The sequence below is a fragment of the Rhinolophus ferrumequinum genome, chromosome 9 (genome assembly GCF_004115265.2).
Source record: "Rhinolophus ferrumequinum isolate MPI-CBG mRhiFer1 chromosome 9, mRhiFer1_v1.p, whole genome shotgun sequence".
NCBI lineage: Eukaryota > Metazoa > Chordata > Mammalia > Chiroptera > Rhinolophidae > Rhinolophus > Rhinolophus ferrumequinum.
Genome location: NC_046292.1, coordinates 70,446,111 through 70,466,227, shown reverse-complemented (window position 1 = coordinate 70,466,227; position 20,117 = coordinate 70,446,111). Strand labels below are relative to the sequence as shown.

The following is a 20,117-nucleotide window of genomic DNA, read 5'->3' as shown; positions in this document are numbered from 1 at the left end:
ATCAAATAGTCAAATACAATAAAGAGTGATATACAAAGTTTGAAAGTTCAGTACAGTATTTAAAAATAAGAGAAAGTTACATCTACGAAAGCTCTTACTAGAAACAGTATCAGTTTTTGAAAAGGCAAGTGGGTGGAATTGGTTCACCACTCAACACACGTGCAAACTGATGACACGAAGTCATCAAACATCATCTGGCAACTAATTAGAACATCAGAATAAAATATTTAATAAGATCAAAGAAACGAATAGGTATCTGGCTCAAACAATTACCTTCAAAATACTTACTGTACAATTTCTGTTTATTAAAATAAACCAGTTTAAAACATAAAGATTGATGTCACTCTTCAGATAATACTACTTGTTCCTTAGGAGGAAAATAATTTGCTTACACTTTCCATTTCTTTCATCTTTTGTTGTGTTCGTTCAGTTTCTTTTTTCAGTTGACTAATCTCCTGTTCATTTTGTAGTGTTAAAAACTCTTTTTCTCGAAGCTGTTCTTTGGCATTTTGCAATTTTTCATTCAAATTTTCTACCTGAATTTTAAACAGAATATTAATATAACTAAGGAAAAATAATTCTTTAATCATAACTGCAATCCAAGTAAGTCAAGCTTTAAACATGTATATCTAAAAATAGCAAAATACAAAAATGTGTTTTTAAGACAACCATAACTTAGGCATAAACATCAGAATTCCTGCACTTAATAAGATGCTTATATGTATACCTAAAATATGCTAAAAGAGATGAAAGCCTCAATTATACTTGTATAAGAAAGGAAAATTAGGTTACAATAAAACAACAAATGTTACATGGCCTTACAAATAATTTTATAGGTAATATGTGCATGAGATAAAAAATATACTGAAAAAGTCCTCATCCCATTGTGTTCCTTCCTTAGAGGCAACCACAGTTAACAGAATTACTTGCAAATCCTTCCAGAGATATTTCAGACATGCATACGTTATAAGTATGTGGACACATCGATACAAGAAAAAATATATTCAAAATCCCATTAAGAAGGTAGTCACCAGGTTCTAGGAAGTGGGGGAAATGGTGAAATGCTGGTAAAAGTGTACAAAGTTTCAGTTTTGCAGGATGAATAAGTTCTGGAGAGCTAATGTACAGCTCTGTAACTACAGTTAGTAATACTGCATTGTATACTTAAAATTTGGTAAGAGAATAGTCTTAAGTGTTCTCACCAAAACCAAAACAAACAAAAAAAAACCTAAGGGAGGTGAAGATATGTTAATTAGCTTGATTGTGGTAATTATTTCACAATGTGTATGTATAGCATTGAACACCTTAAATATATGCAATTTTTATTTGTCAATTATGCCTCAATAAAGCTGAGGGAAAATACTAACAGGAGAAAAAGGAATATAAAGTAGCATGTACAACATGAATAAAATTATATAGTATTTTTATTGTATGCATTCTATGAAAAAGCTATGTTACGTGAACAATGGATGCTTACAGTTTAGTAATTTTTTAAAAACAATATGTATCATTTTTCATGATTTACCTGTTTGTTGCATTCTTTAAGTTCTAATTCTGATTTCTCCAGAGTACCCTCTAATTTAATTATTTTCTGTTCCATTTCTCCCCTGTGCTCACGAATAGTCATATCCAAATGTGTAACCTAAATACAAAAATAGTATTAAACTGCCATTCAATTTTATTCTAATGTGGAAAATTGTGTGCTTGGAATGTGTTTTAGAATGATTTATTGTGCGTATAATTGAAACAAACTCATCTCAAATAAATTATTAAAAAGAATGAGAAAAATAATCATTGCTTACTAATTTTGGATCCTGAGCCCTATACCACGGGTGCCAAAAAAATGTATATGCATGACTTGTATTCATCTTTTGTTATCGGTATATACTGAGTGTTACAATTTTAATAGTTTTTTTCTTTCTTAAAAATGTGTATACATTTTTTTGGCACCCTCTATATATATTATAGAAACTTAAAAAATATGATTATTTCATGAATGAGAAATAAAATGATTCAGACTTCACTTCATTTTATGATAGATAAAAGCTGCTAAATACAATACAACATAAGAAAAATTGTGAAATGAGGCAAAAGCAGTGCTTGGAGGAAAATTTATAGCACTGAAGACAAACATTACAAAAAGAAGAAATAAAGAAAAAAGAAGAAGAAATATCTAAAATCAATCATCTAAACTATCTTAGGAAACTAGAAAAAGAGGAACAAATTAAATCCAAAGTAAGCATAAGGAAAGAAATAATTATTATGGTACAAATCAATGAAATTAAAATTAGGAAATCAATAAAATCAAACGGTGTTTCTTTGAAAAGATAAATAAAATCAATAAGTCTCTACCCAAGCTAACTAAAAAAAAAGAGGACACAAATTACTAAGAGCAGAAATGAAAAAGGAGACATCACTACAAATCTAATGGACATTAAAAGAATAATATAGGAATATTATGAAAAACTCTCTGCCTATGAATTTAATAAAACTACATGAAGTGGACCAATTACTTAAAAGACACAATCTGCCAAAACTCAGAAGAGACAATCTGAATAAGCCTATATCTATTAAAGGTACTGAATCATCGATTAATAACTTTCCAAAACAGAAAGCACCCAGATGGGTTCATTGGTCAATTCTACCAAATAGTTAAGGAAGAAATTATACCAATTTTCTACAATCTCATTCATAAGGTAGAAGCAGAGGAAATACTTGCTAACTCATTCTGTGAGGCCACAATTACTGTAATGCCAAAACAAGACAAAGACATACCTAAGCAAAAATGTGTAGGTATAAATCTAACAAAATACATACAAGATCGATATAAGGAAAACTACAAAACTCCAATGAAAGAAATCAAAGAATTAAGTAAATGAAGAAAGAGTCAATGTTCATGGATATTCCAATCAAAATCCTAGCAAGTTATTTTATGGATATCGACAAATTGATTCTAAAGTTTATATGGAGAGGCAAAAGACCAAGAATAGCCAAGACAATATTGAAAGAGAAGAACAAAATTGGAGGAGTGACATTACCCAACTCCAATACTAACTACTATAAAGTTACACTAGTCAAGACAGTGTGATCCTGGTGAAAGAAAAGGTGAGTAGATCAATAGAACAGAACAGAGAGCCCAGAAACAAACCTACATAAATATAGTCAACTGATCTTTGACAAAGGAGCAAAGTTAATACAATGAAGAAAAGATAGTCTTTTCAAGAAGTGGTGCTGGAATAAGTGGACATTCACAGAAAGAAAAAAAAAGAATCTAGACATAAACATTACACCCTTCATAAAAATCAACACAAAATGGATCACAGGCCTAAATGTATAACACAAAACTATAAAATTCCTAAAAGATAACATAAAAGAAAACCTAGATGACCTTGGGTGTGGCAATGACTTTTTAGCTTTAACACCAAAGACACAATCCATGAAAGAAATAATTGATGAGCTGGACTTGATTAAAATTAAAAACTTTTACTCTGTGAAAACTAATGTCAAAAGAATGAGAAGAAAAGCCACACAATGGGAGAAAATATTTGCAAAAAACAAATCTGATAATGGACTGGTATCCAAAATATACAAAGAACTCTTAAAACTCAATAATAAAATTATAAACAACCCAATTAAAATATTGCCCAAAGATCTTAACAGACACCTTACCAAAGAAGGTAAACAGGTGGCAAACAGGCATAGGAAATGATGCTCCACATCATGTATCCTCAGGGAAATACATATTAAAACAACAAGAAGATTATACTACACACCTATTAGAATGGCCAACATCCAAAACACTGATAACAGTGAATGCTAGCCGGGATGTGCTGCAACAGGAACTCTCATTTGTTGCTGGTGGGAATGCAAAATGATACGGCCACTTTGGAAGACACTTTGGAAGTGTCTTATAAAATTAAACATACTCTTACCACATGATCCAGCAATCACATTCCTTGGTATCAACCCAAAAGAACTGAAAACATATGTCTACACAAAAAGCTGAACACGAATGTTTATAGCAGCTTTATGCATAATTGTCAAAACTTAGAAGTAACCAAAATGTCCTTCAATGGGTGAACAAATAAGCTGTAGAAGATCCGGACAATGGAATATTATTCAGTGCTAGAAGGAAATGAGCCATCAGGTATGAAAAGACATGAGGGAACCTTAAAAGCATATTACTAAATGAAGAAAACCAATCTGAAAAAGCTACATACTATATGATTGAAACTATGTATATGATATTCTGGAAAAGGCAAAATTATGAAGATAATAAAAAGATCAGTAGTTACCAGGGTTGCGAGAAGAGAGAGAGTGATAAATAGGTGCAGCACACAGGATTTTTAGTGAATGAAAAGGTGGATACAAGTCATTATACATTCGTCCAAACACACAGAATGTAAAACACCAAGAGTAAACTATAATGTAAACTCTGGACTTTGGGTGATTCTCATCTATCAAAGTAGGTTCAGAACAGTATCAAATGTACCACCTCTGGTGGGGAATGTTGATAAAGGGGGAGGCTACGCATTTGTGGGGACAGGGGGTATATAGGGAATCTCTGGACCTTCTGCTCAATCTTGCTGTGAACCTAAAACTGGTCTGAAAAATCAAGTCTTCAAATAAGATGCTGGTAAATAATACCTTCTGAATATTTTGGCTCCTCCAACAAACACTAGCTGAGCAAGTAACTCCTTTAATCCCATTTTCTTCTGATACACAGTAATATAAGAGAGCAAAAGGTTCAGATACTAAATTAACCTCCATTCTCAAAAATCCACTTGCTATAAAAATAGCAAGATAAAGAAAAACGATCTATTCCTAATTCTTAAAATATCTATGTGCAAAAAAACCAAATATGCTATAAAAATGTCCATTTTACCCAAAAGTGGAGACCTCTGAAACACTGTGATTGTATTTTAACAGAAAATTTCATTAAAATATAATTAAGAAAACCAACTTGAGCTGCTCTTTGCTTTAGCTCCCAATTTCTCTCCTTAAGTGCCTGATCCATTTCAAGAAGTTCTTGCTTTTTGTCTTCAATCTCCATCTTGCATTCTCTGAAATTTATCAAAGGAAAAAGATCAAAGCAAGTATTAGGAATATTGTAATTTTAAAAAATTAAGTCAACCAGGTTACCTTTTCTTTAAGTTAACAGTGATAGGATACATAAAATTATTTCAGATTGAAAGGGCTCATGTTCAAGTAATAATGTGCAAGAAAAATGATTGACATTAATACAATTACTTTAATAGAGTATTCTAAAAAGGAAAAAGTTAACTCAAACTCTACTACTGTACACAAATTAAGCTAACTGTTAAAGCACTCCCATAGTGTAAGATTGAACCAGAGTAAGAATTTTAAAAAAATATATCCATGGGGTGGCCGGTTAGCTCAGCTGGTTAGAGTGTGGTGCTGATAACACCAAGGTTGCCAGTTTGATCCCCACATGGGCCACTGTGAGCTGTGCCCTCCTTAAAAAAAAAAAAAATATATATATATATATATATATATATATATATATGTGTGTGTGTGTGTGTGTGTCCTATATATATAGGATATATATATACATATTATATATACCTCCATATTTTTTCATCTATAGATCAAGGGAGCGTTTGAAAGTCTTTTCTATATAACAGCTGTGAGTTTATTACAATTGAATGAGGCATTTATCTCATGGTTGATATCCCTGATGTCCACAGCTCAGTAAACGACCACTGTATTTCTCATGGGAATTTTATTCAAAATGATGTCATACATACAGTGAAGTAATTAAGTATACTATAGAAATATTTTTATAAATATATTTTATACATATATTTTATAAACATATTTTCTTATAAATTCTCATCTTCCAAAACACCTAACTTATGTATAATTTTACATTATAAAAATGCTTAGTACTAACACAATTTTAAGACTTTTATCACTCTGAAGGCTGTGATCAGAGAATTTTAATTTGAAACTCTACGTTCTAATATGACAAAGTCTGAAAATGTTGATCTTGAAAATCTTCATATGTTTCCAGTCTTAAATATGAAACAATATTGAATAAAGGTACCGATTTTAAGAAGCAGATTCTGAATTTGTTTATGATCTCCTAAAAGTCAAGACTTATAAAATATAAGGCTAAACTAATATTCTAAAAGTAACGTGAAATGAATTCTAAAGAAAACTCTAACTGCTATCTGTGCAAACAACTGAGCTTCCAAAATTGAGCTATTTACTAGAATTTAAGATTTCATTTTTACTTCTTTCATCTATTCATCCACTTAACCATTTAGCAAATATTTATTGGATGCTTCCTATATGTCAGAGTTCTAGGTACTGTGGATTTAATAGTCAACAAGACAGATGTTCTTCATCACACGTGGAGCTTACATTCTTGGGTCCAAAGAAGATGGACTATAAATAATAAACAACTCAACAAGAAAAATCTGATAATATAAAGTACTCTGTTAGAGCATTACATAGTAATGAAATAGTGACTGGGTGGCTGCTTTAGAATAGGCGGTTGGGGAAGGGCCCTCTGCGGTAATGTGAAGGGCAAGAAGCTGGCCATACAACCATTATTTCGGCCAAAGAAAGAGATATAGCAAAGATCAAAGATGGGAAAAAACTTGGTAATTTTTGAGGACGACACAAAAGCCAGAGCAAGGAGGACAATATGAAACGATGCTAGACAATTAGGCAGGAAGCTTGCCATATAGGGCTTCATATTCCAGGGTAAGGAGCTTAGATTTTTAAAAAATAGTGTAAAATACATATAACATAAGATTTACCATCTTAACCACTTTAAAGTATACAATCAGTGGCATTAAGTACATCTACAATGTTGTGTTATCATTGTCACTATTTCCAATACTTTTTCATCACTTCAAAAGAAAACCCCATCTCATTTTCTATTCTCCCTCACCCAAGTTCCTGGAAATCACCAATCTGCCTTCTATCTCTATGGATTTGTTAATTCTGGATAGTTCATATAAATGGAATTATGCAACATGTCTCTGGTTTCTTTCATTCAGCATAATGTTTTCAAGGTTCATCCATGTTGTAGCATGTGTCAGTACTTTCTTTTCATGGCTGTATAACGTTCCTTGTATGGATACACCATATTGTGTTTATCCATTCAACTACTGATGGACATTTGGCTTGTTTAACTTAGTGGCTATTGTGAATACAGCCTCTATGAATATATGTGCACAATTTTTGTTTGAAAACCTATTTTCAATTATTTTAGATACATACCTAGGAGTGGAATTCCTGAGTTATATGGTAATTCTATGTTTAACCTGTTGTGGTTAAAGTTTTCTGCACAGCAGCTATACCATTTTAGTTTTCCATCTGCAATGTATGAGAGTTCCAGTTCCCCCACGCACTTGCTAACAGTTATTATTTTCTGGGGAGGGGGTATAGGTGGGGGGCAACAGTTGTTTGTTTCTTTTTATCATGACCATTCTAGTGGATGTGAAGTGGTATCTCATTGTGGTTTTGATCTACATTTCCCGGAGCTTGGGTTTTATTCTGAATCTTTTGGGAAGCCATTAGAAGGTTTAAGTAGCGGAGCAATATGACCTATTGATATTTGAAATCATAAACTTAAATCCATTCTGGATTGTGGGGAGGGTCAATACTTTAAGCTGGGAGACCAGTTGGAAAGTCACAGCCATTGACCAGGTGAGAGATGATGATGGTGGTAATAGAAAAGAGGCCAAGAAATCAATGGATTTCAGAATATGTTTTGGAAATAAAGTTGACATGACTTGCTAACAGACTGAATGCAAAAGGGAGGAAAAGAGATAAAATAATCACAGATAATAAACAGATTTCTGGTTTGAGCTATTGTATGATAATGAGAGGGAGAGCAGGAAAAAAAAAATGAGTTCTATTTTGTCCAAGCTGAAGAAGCCGCTTAAAAATATCTAAGTGGAGATAACAAGTAGGTCATTATATATTTGAGCCTGGAGTTTGGGGAACAGATCATTACTGCAGATATGGGTTTGAAAGTCGAAGATACAGTATTTAAAGCTACATGAAATTTACTAAATGAGTTTGTGGGTAGAAAAAAGAAGGGAGCCCTACACTGAATCATGAGATACATCTGGGTCATCTTGCTGCTCTCTATTCTGTTCTTTCTTTCCACATTTCACATCCTGGTTTGTAATTCTGTTTTCCTTCTTGGAATCTATTTCCTACACTTTGGCTCGGGTCTGGCTCTCCACTCCCATTTACCGTAATGTGTGCTAGAACAGCTTTTTATGCTATAGCTGCTAATCTGAGAACCAGGATTTTAGCGCTGAACATACTTGTGTTTAATTCCCTTCTCTAGACCCTCTATCTGACTTTGGACATTTTACTTCGCTTTCTCAATCCTCAGTTTTCTCAATATAAAAAGGTGAAAACATGTATCTGATAGGTTTGTTGTAAAGAACTAAGATCATATATGAAGTCCCTGGCGTAATCCTGGCACAAAATAAGGGCTTAATACAAAGAACAATATTGTAATTATTAATATTATTTTGCTATTAACCACTGCTGTAGGCTGATCCAATCATTTTTTCCCCAGTACAGAATACAGGAGTGGGCCAGTGTAAAATGATCCAAAGACCAAGGATAAAATCTTAAGCCAATAGCAACTGCTGAATTAGTTAAATGGAGCTAGGGACAGGTTGACCAGGAAGAGCCTCAGTGAGAAGTTTGGACATCTAGACTTCAACAATAAACTTTACTGTATGAACCAAGGAGTCCGAATAATAAAAGTGAATCACCTGAATTGTGATAGCATTTCTTAGTATTTAACTCACCTAAGTTCAGCTGTGAGATCCTTTATAGTAGTATATTTTTCCTCTAATGATAATTGAGCCTTCTGCAGTACATCTCTCAATTCCTGGAGTTGTCTTAACGTACTTTTTAATTCTCCATGAGCATTCTGTAGTTCAGTGTCTACTACTTCCTGTTTCTGCAAGGCTTCTGTTAGTTCAGTTTCAGTGTGGTGCTGTAATTTTTCTAACTCCTTCGCTGTTAAGAGAAGAGAATTATTTTAAAAGTACATATAAACCATTTATTATTAAGAACTTTGTAAATAATTATAATTAAGAATATTCAATTTTATTCATCTACCAGAGGCAAAATAGTGACACTCGTTGTCCCTTCCAACCCCACCATCCCAAATTCTTACTTTAGTCCACTTCTTTAAATATAAACAAGCAGGCAGCTAAGCTCAGCTAACCTCCTGCTTACCAGCATTTGTTTTCTTATCTAGTTCTGTCCTTGTCTGTTCTAAGATCATGTCTAACTGAGAGAGATGCATTGCTTTATTTTCTCCATCTCGTTTTAGGTGCATTATTTCTTTTTCCATTTTAGACAGCTCTTCTTTGTATTGATCCATCTCAAGTTTTACTTGCCTAATTAAAAACAAAAAATAAAATAAAATGATAATCTGGAAACTTAAAAACCAAACTGACTTATCTCTGATCAAACAAAGACTTCAAGTTATATGAGGACAAATATCAGCAAAATGTCTAGTCAGAATCTTAAGTCACCTATTATATTGTTAAAAATGCTCCAACCAAAAGACTGTAACTCTGCACCAATTACACAGCACTAAATACAACTGTACTACCTAGTAATATTTAGCAGAGCTAGCATTCTTTTCAATCTAACTACAGTTAACTTTTTATAAAGCTTTATATGGAGAGAGAACATCCACAAATAGGTACTTCATTCTTATTAATTTCTATTATCTGCAACATGGAAAATAAATAAGCCAGGCAATCAAAATATTCATCATAAAGACCATACAAGTACTACTTATAGGAGAGCCACGTCAGTCATTTTTACTCAGGCATTTTTTATTAATGTTACCTTTTTAGCTTTAAAAAGGACTAGAGATTCTTAGACTAGTGCTTGCTTTATAGATGAGGAAACTGGAAGGTTAAGTGAATTGTCTAGGATAATAGAAACAGTTATTAACAGTGAGAGGGCTTATTCCAATAAGGAAGCTTCGCTACCTAAAGGCTAATCAACACAGTGAAAGGAAGTTTTAAGTCCATTTGCTGGTAATTCCAAAGTGATATTCACTAATTACACAATTGCTAATGTCATCCACAACCGTGGGCAGAGCTACTATTCTTTTACATCACCAATTTTTTTGTTGTTGCTCTTTTGGTCTTTGACATTTCATAAACTGAGTTTGCAAGTAGAAGCATTTCTTTGCTAAAGGCCACGTAAGACGAATTTACATTTGTTCAAGAGGCTTTTTTCAATGTCATGAGTGAAACAGAGGAAAACTTTAAAACTCCTGAGACAACATGCAAAATTATGTATGCATATGTACGTCTATGTATGAAAATGATCCATACCTTTTTATCATATCCTCAATATATCCATGGACCAACAAAGTTAAGAACTATTGGATTAGACAAGTGCTAATGACCCTTTTACATGTTTAAAATCCTAGGGAAATGATTTTCAGCTTGACTAACTCTTTTCTTATATTAGGGTAGACATAAAACATAATAAAAAAAGAATAACCAAAAGAGGCTGGCAGACAGTACCAAGAGGTGACAGCTTGTCAGTAAAGGAGTTGGGGAAAATTTTTTTTTAAAAATAAAAGAACTCAAAAAGCACAGCTGTCTAAAGATATTTAGTATAAAATAAACAGAGCTCTATACTCCTCAAGGTTTCATATCTAGCACAGTATAATAACTGATGTATGTAATGATAACCTCAAGACACCAGAGAAAGTAAAAATGACAAGAAAATATATATTTTGGACAATTTCTATTAAAAAAATTTTGTTTTGTTTTAAAGTTTCAGTACTTGGTAAAGATAGAGTCTACTCTTATTTACTTATGAGCAACTAGGCATTATATACCAATGCTACGTAAATGAGGCATTACTATAATATAATAAATATTTACAGGTTTAAAATTTTTAACTATTATATAAATAGTCCAATACTAAAAATTTTCCCATAACTTCCAAAATTTTACAACGGGGCTTAAGCCCACCAGTTTTTCCAGAATACTTCACCTTACTGTCACCGAGTTATTGTGGGGAATCAATAACTGTGAGGCTGGGAACAGGGCCAAGAAGGATTATGTAAAAGTAATACTAAACTTTTAGAACTAAAGCTGAGACTCTGTGGCTTCTTCAAATGTGAAAAAGATTTTCAAATGGCTATGGAGGCAGTCTGAGAAATGTAACAAGTGCTATATGAGCCTCAGCATTGAGAAACCAGGGTTAGGATTATTCACATGCAGTGTCATTTATACATGTAATACCAGAAGAAACTTTTAGTAGTGGTGTTAACAGAAAAACTTGGTTTTAGAGCACATCTAAACTGTGCATCTCATACCCTAACTTCTTTGAGTTTCAGCTTCCTTATTTTTAAAACTGGGATAATAAAACTCGATGTGGCTGTTTTGAAGATTGAGTTAATGTGTTTACCTAGCATACTGCCTGGCATACAGGGTGCTCAATACATTTAGTTTCCTTTCTTTCTATCTGAAGATATTTTAATGTTAAAACAGATCCTAGGAGATATATAACAGATATATTATATATCAGATATATATGTAACAGAGATATATTTTAACTCTAATACTTTTGAGGAGAGAAAAAGTTTTATATATTGTAGTTCCAGAACTGAAAGAAGCAGTAGTGAAACAAAGAAACAGAAAACCTTGCTTCATGAAGAGATTCCTTGGAACTAGGGTGCATCTTTCTTATGAAATATAATTATCTAGTTTATAAGCTTCCTATTGGTATTTGGGACTTACTTTTCCTACTGAATGTGCCTACTTGCCATAATCAGGAAGAGTTTTTGTCTATTAGTCAAATTGTAGGGGTGAGAAAAGGAAGAAACAACTGCTTCAATTTTCTCAGTGTAACAAAAAGCAAGATTGGGGATGGGGTGTTGGAGTTTTGAAAGAAAAGGCAAAGGTGTAGAAGAGTATTCTACAAGAGTGAGTGGTATGATTGTCAGACAGCATTAAGGGAACACTTAAAGTATGAAATCATGAATTTAAAGCAAGATTGGTCAGTGTGGTTCTATTTTTCTCCAGCCTCTATAAAGATGGAGTAGTCTGAGTTGGAATTGTAGGCTGAGTATCACAAAGTAAGAGAGAGGTATGGGAGTTATGCGTATATGTAAATCAATGATTTTAATAACTAGTAAGCATTTAAACTGGGTAAAAAGAGAAGAGAGGCATCAGGGATTGATACAGTTGTGGAACTGATGGATTAGAGGTCTGGAGACCACAGATTGTTGAATTTGAGGTATTAAAAGGGAATGAGATGATAACATAGGGGTAGATGCATTAATATTCAGATTATGATGAAATATTGGAGACATTATAAATGACAAGATGTAGGGTAAATCATGTGAGTGAGTGGCTGAGGTATATAGAAATCATGATCATTAGAGAAGAATTTTAAAAAATGAGAGGCTAAGATGTCAGAAAGATCAGCTAGATAGATAGATATTGAAATCCCCCCAAATAACGACAGAAGTGGTGTTAGAGAGCAACAGTAAGTCAGGTGGCCCGTAGGTGTCAGCAACAGTGAGGGATGGTATAATCTGATGACATGAGGTTCATGGAGTACATGACTAGTATACTCCTCTACATCTTGACCCTGTGGTGTAAGAACTGTGCGGAAAAGTTTTTATTTTAGAAGGCTGCAGGGAAAGACACAATGAACTCAGGGGAGAGTCAGATTTCTATTTCTCCACCAGGAAAAAGAAGTGGAGAATATAGGGTATGTCTCTCAGGACGGATTGTGAATTTCAGAGGACACAGTGGAAGTCTTTCAGAAGGTGGAATGGAACGGGAGAACAGAAGAGAATACATAGAGAGGTTAGTATGAGAGATGACAGTTGACCTGGAAATCTTAGCTTCTTGTGGTGTTTCGCATAAGCAAGGATAAAATTATACTGTGATTAATCTTTGAGGAATTAAGGTATACACTGGTGTTGAGGCTGTGTTGTGGGTAGACACCTGTCAATGGAAGAAAGAAGGTCTGAAGAATCCGAAGAACTGTGATCTTAGTCTTACATAGGACACCCTCTTGACTCTGTTGAGAAAGTTGAGGACATCTGGGGAAGCAAGTTGCTACTCAAAGCAAAAGGCTCTATCTTTACTCCGGTCAGTGGGGGAAAGGGAGCCTGGGGACATGTGGTTTTAGTTCAAGTGCATAAATTAACTCCTGACTCCTATTGGTAAAATGCTGGGCTAATTATGAGTATATTATTAATTATGTCAATTCTTGTTGACAAAGTAGAAGAGGTCTGGGGAAGCTGTGTATAGCTTTCAGCTCATGTGTCCCTTTCTTGACTAATTAGAAAGGGACACATAAGCTGAAAACTACAAATCAGAATCTTTAGAGGTGGGACCCAGGCATCAGTACTTTTTAAAGTTCCCTGGGTGATTTTAATGTTCAGTCAAGGTTTAGTCAAGGTTGAGAACGACTGCTTTATTCTGTTAAGTTATTCCCTCTCATAAATAATTAGACCCAATTCCTATATATGAGTACATCTTTGTCTGAAACTTTTATGTTATTCACAATTTAATTTACTACAACAGTTGCTGAGTGTCTGTGAGGTATTATGCTAATTGTTGTGAGAGAACCCTTAAAATAAACCAGATATTATCTTGGCCTTAAGGAACTTATATAATAGTAGGAAGGTTAAGAGGGAGGTTAATAAAATACTATAGGAACACAGACTGTAGAGAAATTAATTCCTTAAGCAAAAGCTTCACTGAACATTATCTGATATTGAAACTCAGGTACTACTGACGTTTAAACAGAAAGATAATAAACACTAACATATTCATTTTACCTGGCAGTGCCAGTAAGCTCAATAACTTTCTGCCTTTTCAAATCTGCTTCATGTGCGGCTGCTTCACATTTCTCCTCCATTTTTCTCAATTTTTCAGCTGAATTTTCCCTTTGTTTTTGAAGCTCTTGTTCCAGTTTTGATACCTTGTAAAGTTTTCAGTAAGTATTTTAAATTCAGTCACAGCTCAATATTCTTCAGAAAAAAATATTTATGTAAGTTTGTAGCCTAGCCTATCATTCAGTTTCAAGATGTATTACAAAAATCAGTGTACAGATCAGGAAGTACAGCAAGTCCTCGAAAAATGTCATTTCATTCAATGCTGTTTCTAGGGTTTCCAGGAGGGAATTCCCGCCTGTTCTCAGGAATTTTTTTCGTTTTCCTGTTCCCAAATCCCAAGATATAAACTATTTTCTGTTCTCCACGATGAATTGTTTCCACAAAGTGACGGCCGATACTACCAGCCACCTGCATTCAAAGAGTCGATTTTCACGATTTCCCGACCAACTTTCGGAATGAGAAAGCGAGAAAAAATTCCTGAGAACGGGTGGGAATTCCCGCCTGGAAACCCTAGCTGTTTATTGTAACATCGATGAGGTACATAGGAACCTAACTTTTGATTACATCAATTAGCCTGTGGTAAAATTGATTTCATTATACATCATTTCACTTTAGTGTCACAGAACTTATTGAAGACGTTAAGTGAGGACTTACTGTAATGTTTTAAAATATAAAAGCAAAACAATTTTCAATAATAAAGACATTTCATTCATATACATATTTATAGAAATGGCTACATCATAACACTAATTTAGGATTTATAAGAATTGAACAGTTAGCTCAGTTGGTTAGAGCGTGGTACTAATAACACCAAGGTTGCCAGTTCGATCCCGCATGGACCACTGTGAGCTGCGCTCTCCTTAAAAAAAAAAAGAATTGAATAAAATAATGGTAAATGTTCCCCTATTCATTATTTCCATTTGAAATGTTCTTTCTTCTCTTGTCCAACTATGTTCCTTTCCTTCTTCACAAATTGCTCATTCAGTGAAGGATTTCTAGATTCATATGCCCTCAAACATTACAACCGCATTTGCTACAACCTAACCTGCATTTTCTCCTATTTATTCTTCCTTCTGTTTTACTACTGTGAAGGAGGTATTCTTCCTCCTGTACAAGTCAAATTGCTTCATAGGTATTCTGGATTCAATTCCTATCCACTTTCTCAGGAACCTCATATAATTGACTATCTCTACTTTCTGCTGTATCTTCAATCTCTCTTCTGGTTTCTTTATATTAGCATTTAAGCATGTTCAAGATCTTCCCATCATCAAAAATTTTCCTTTATACTTTACCTCCCTCCAACTACCACCTTTTCTTCCCTCCCCTTTATAGCCCAACTTCTGAGAGTTTCTATGCTTGTATCATTTTCTCACTTCTCATTCATTCCTCAACCCGAACCAATCTGGTCATTCAACAGAAACTGCTCTGTGTCATCAATGACCTCCATGTTGCCAATTCCAATGGATACTTCCCAACCCTCAATTTACTTGACATTGATTGCAGTAGCCAATGACACCAACTATCATTCCTTACTTCATGAAATACCTACTTGGCTTCCATATACCACGTCCCTTAGAGATCTGTCCAAGTCAATCTTCTCACCCGTCATTCTATACTCTCCCTAGTTAATCTCAGCCATTCTGTGTTTTCAAAGAACATTTACATGACTGAGCTCTCAAAGTTAACCTCTGGTTAATAACTTTAATATCCTCTTTGCACTTCTAAAACCTCTCACCGAAGAACTAAATACAGATTATAAATCATTAATATCCACACCCCCAACTCAAGTTCCAAGAATAAAATTAAAATAGTACCCAGAAAGGGAGGATTTGACACCTTGCTCCCTGGCATATGTCGTCATTTGGCTCAAATAAACTCTTATGAAAATTCAAAATGAAAAATAGTACCCAGGTATGAAGGGAAGGGAACCATGAAAAATCTACCCACTCTGTGCTTAATTAAAGCGCACCCTCATAAGCAGAAAAAAAATCTAAAAATAAGTAATAATCTGAAAGAATCCAGGACAAAATCTATGCATAGTAGAACAGGAATGAAAGCTAGAAAAATACCTGCTAAAAAATTTACTCCAAATACTGAAGAAATTTTTTGATATAAACTCCTTTAGACCCTCAAAGAAGTTAAAGATAGAACACAAAACTTAAAATAAATATCGTGAAGAAATACAATCATCAAATGAAAAATACAAATGAACTGGTAGATTTAGTGGGGGAAAAAACCGAAGAAAACTGTAACAGCATTATAGAAATGAAAACAACTCCAGAAGGAACAAGAATTATAATTATTCCTGCAAAATTCAGAGTCAGTGACAAGAGTTTAGGAAATAAGAATCTAACACAGATGAGATGAAGAAATGCTACAAAGGATAAAGCTGTACAGCAGGCATATCAAGCAATAGGTTTAGACTTTAACAAAAGGAATGGGGAGTGATACATAATACCTGCCTGATATGTTTGAATGTGTTGAGAGGAGATTCTTTAGTTCCATTGGAGAAGCTCAGGATGAATTCAGAATATATAGATAAAAAGTCATATAAATGACATAAAGGTGAGGTGTTGTGAGATTACAGGGAACCATCATTTCCTGATGTATGTTTCTATAAAGTTTGAAAAGAGAAATACAACAAAATATGTGAAATATTTGTCTGAAGAATTCAGATGAATTTGGTAATGAATGAGACAGAAAAGATTAGATTCTAGAATAAATTTTCCTAGGACTTTTTCTTTGGAATAGTAACTTATTTTTAGAAATAAATAGTACCCTTTGGGATTTTTCTTTTAGTGCATTGCTTTGGCATTTCTTTAAGGATTATCACACGTGTCCAGATCCAAAAAGAAGAGATTAGAAGGTATAATGATTTAGACAGGAATTATATTCAAATACAAGAAGAAAGGAGAGATAGAATAAAGAAGTCTAAATTATAACTAAGTTGTATGGAATGACAAAAATGTGCCCATGGTATTAGATGGTCACATTACATAGGAATAGAACTATATCCATTTTACAATGTCAATATAGAATATTTCTTATAATATGAAATCTTTGGTGTTAAACAGCAATTTTATATCTAAAAATGTACTATCAATTGTAAAAATTTTTATTTCAGGGGTGGTCGGTTAGCTCAGTTGGTTAGAGCACAGTGCTCATAACACCAAGGTCACCGGTTCCATTCTCACATGGGCCAGTGAGCTGCACCCTCCACAACTATATTGAAAACAACGACTTGACTTGGAGTTGATGGATCTTGGAAAAACACACTGTTCCTCAATAAAAAAATTAAAAAAAAAATTCTATTTCATACAAATAAAATAATTCTGACCAATAACATATACCTGTTTTTCAAGTTTAGTTTGAGTATCTTCTAGCTCTCCATTTCTAATTGTCTCTTGTTGTAACATTTGCTGCTGTTGCTGAAGAGTATGCTGTAGAATAACGTTTTGCTCAGTGGTCTCTTGAAGACTGTGACTTTTTATCTTTAGCTCTTTCTGTAAACAATATACCTAACAAATATATACATTTCTAATTACAATGATATGTTTCAAATAAAAAGCAACAAAATGTCAAAGCTGGTCTTCTATCCCTAACGTTAGCAATGGGTGTCTGCTTATGATAATCTCAGTCACCTTAGCATGCTTTGTTTGGCTTTTCCACTCTTCCATCACCTGTGTATTTAATTCGCTGTAAAAAATTCCCTCCATTTTAAAGATATAAAAGGGTTTCTGTTTTTTTGGTTGGACCTTTCTGATACATTCAAGTCACCTTGACAAAGATTTGCTGGGAACTATTTCTAAACATGAATTTAAGGTTTAAATATTATATTATAAATTCTAACAAAGAAATAAAGGAATTCTCCATTAAGATTATTCCTTTGAGCAAACATTTAATGAGCACGTATTATGTTGAAAGCAAAGTGGTAAACAGTGAGAAAACAGAATAACTCAAAAAAGTCTTCTAACTAGCATCTGAGAAACTTGTCTCAATAAAGAAAGTTGAACTTCTAGTTCTCAATCTTCAGATAATTAGAAAGAACAAAATCAAAATGGAAAAAATTTGAAGAATTTTATACCTTTAAATCTAAAACAGTGTTCTAAGTATTAATCATCTATATTAGAATTACTGTCATATTAATAATAATTAAATTTTCTGATTCCCCTAAATATATAAATGAATCAGAATTTTAAGGTGTCATATTTTGTGATGTACTGAAATTGTGTTTATTTTTAAAAGAATATAGAATTGGAATGTACATTTTATTGGAATTTTTTTATATCAGCCACATAAAGATGGACTTTTTAAAGTATCTTGAAAATAAACAATATCTCAAAAATATCTCATATTGAAAAATATGCTATATGTATATATATAAAGGAAATGTTAATTTACCTCTTCAGATTTCTTCTTTAGCTGTTTTTCAAACTTTTCTTTATTTCCTTCCAATTGATTCAAATGCAAGGCAAGCTCTTCCTTACAAATTTCCAATGCTGAATCCAACTGTCTGACCTAAGCAGGAAAAAAAGGAAAATTAACTATTATTAACGAGTGCACATTATAAGCTCAATATTTTACAGATTTATGTCTTAATGTTACCTTACTGCTGTATATCAAACAGTGTATATACAGTCCAACTTAGGATGTAAAATGCTATTGCAGAAGAGATTTATTCAGAAAACTAATTTTTCATTGCAAACTAGGAAAACTGAGACTGGAGTCCTACAGAGTAAACAGGACATGAACAAGTGAAGACGGGCACTGAAGGGAGAGGGAGTATGTTCAGAGTCAAGGCACTGCAAAAGGGAATGGTGAGCAACTGGCAGTGGCTTAGGGCATGAAGAGTATGAATTTGTAAGAAATGGACATTTGGGAGATAAGACTGGCAAGACAGTCAGGCCAACTGTCCTTAATAAGGTTGTCAAGATTGGCAATGCCAATAATGGGGTGATCTGACATTATGTGCCACCTGATGTGAAGCAGTAAGAGGAATGCAGTATAACTCATGTGGTGTTCTAGCTGACTTAGACTTTTCAATGTCATAAGGAATAGGAGACAGTGAGTTTAGGGGAATCTGAAGAACCAAACACAACATGCGAATTATAATTGAATCCTAGACCAGGAAAAGAAAGGGAACAAGCTGGCGTTTCTCAAGGTTTTAATGCGCATATTCAAGCCAGTGTTTCTCAAGGTTTTAATGGGCACACAAATCACCTGGACATCCCACCGAAATGAAGATTCTGATTCAGTAACAAGGCTAGGACTAGGGTACGCAAGGAAGGTGCCTAGGGCTCCGAATTTAAGGAGGCACTCACTCTCAGGATCATGCAAGTTCTGACCCTTTACTCATACGACCCTGAGAGTAAACATCTCCTTAAATTTTGCCTCGCTTACTTCACCTTAGTCCCACCTTTGTTCAATAGGTATAGGGGACAGCAGATATTCTGCAAGAAATGAAAGATGACCTTTTAAGTAAGTAAGCCAATGCATGAGCTAATAATTCATCAGAAATAAAAGGGCTTCCAAATCTTTCTAACTTACTTACTTAAATGATATAACTTTAAAGTAATCCTTATAACTCACATGCAGATAGAAAATTCATAATACATTTTATGCAAAGAACACACTGAAGCATGTAGAGGAACATGGCCTAAAGTCAGGAAAGAAAGGTGGTATAACATGATCAAGAAGAGAAAACTAGGTTTCAAACTTCTATTTTGTTGCTACAAATATCCTATATGCTAAGAATCATTTAGTATAGCTTGAGTCATAGAAAGTTTGTTTCTACGTTTCTTCCTCATTTTGATTCCCCCCCCCCATAACAGCAAGCCTATTAAAGGTACCAAGGGAATAAAATCCAAAATCATAATTCATTCTTTTGCTGATTTCCTTCCTGTCTCATACCTGGTTACTAACATATGGAAATAATTTCCCAGGAGACAGACAGATTAGATGTGTTAGGTAGTTTACGGAAAAATATAAGTGGAAATGTAAATTTTATTTAATAAAATTATCTCATGCCTATAACCTTTGTATAGCAATGAGTTTTTTAATACTGATGATCTTAGAGGTTATTTTTACATATTATTTACATAATATTTCATGCCATATCAATTTATGAAGAAATAAATTGATATGGCATGAAATATTAAATGTTTTGGAGGATACTATAGGAAAGTTATGGATAAACATATCATTGTATTTA

General features: G+C 33.6%; 1 protein-coding gene across 6 annotated transcripts in view; it reads right to left on the bottom strand.

Annotated features, from left to right (window-relative positions):
- Nucleotides 1-20,117, bottom strand: part of CCDC18 (coiled-coil domain containing 18) — a 79,200-nt gene that overhangs the window by 22,566 nt on the left and 36,517 nt on the right. For all 6 annotated transcript variants that reach the window (XM_033114333.1, XM_033114335.1, XM_033114336.1 and 3 more), the window contains 8 exons: nucleotides 18,308-18,424; nucleotides 17,257-17,424; nucleotides 13,850-13,992; nucleotides 9,247-9,410; nucleotides 8,811-9,024; nucleotides 4,964-5,063; nucleotides 1,526-1,642; nucleotides 393-536 (listed from right to left, as the gene is read on the bottom strand). In XM_033114333.1, the coding sequence (XP_032970224.1) occupies nucleotides 393-536; nucleotides 1,526-1,642; nucleotides 4,964-5,063; nucleotides 8,811-9,024; nucleotides 9,247-9,410; nucleotides 13,850-13,992; nucleotides 17,257-17,424; nucleotides 18,308-18,424 (1,167 nt within the window). The remainder of the gene's footprint in view (nucleotides 1-392; nucleotides 537-1,525; nucleotides 1,643-4,963; nucleotides 5,064-8,810; nucleotides 9,025-9,246; nucleotides 9,411-13,849; nucleotides 13,993-17,256; nucleotides 17,425-18,307; nucleotides 18,425-20,117) is intronic.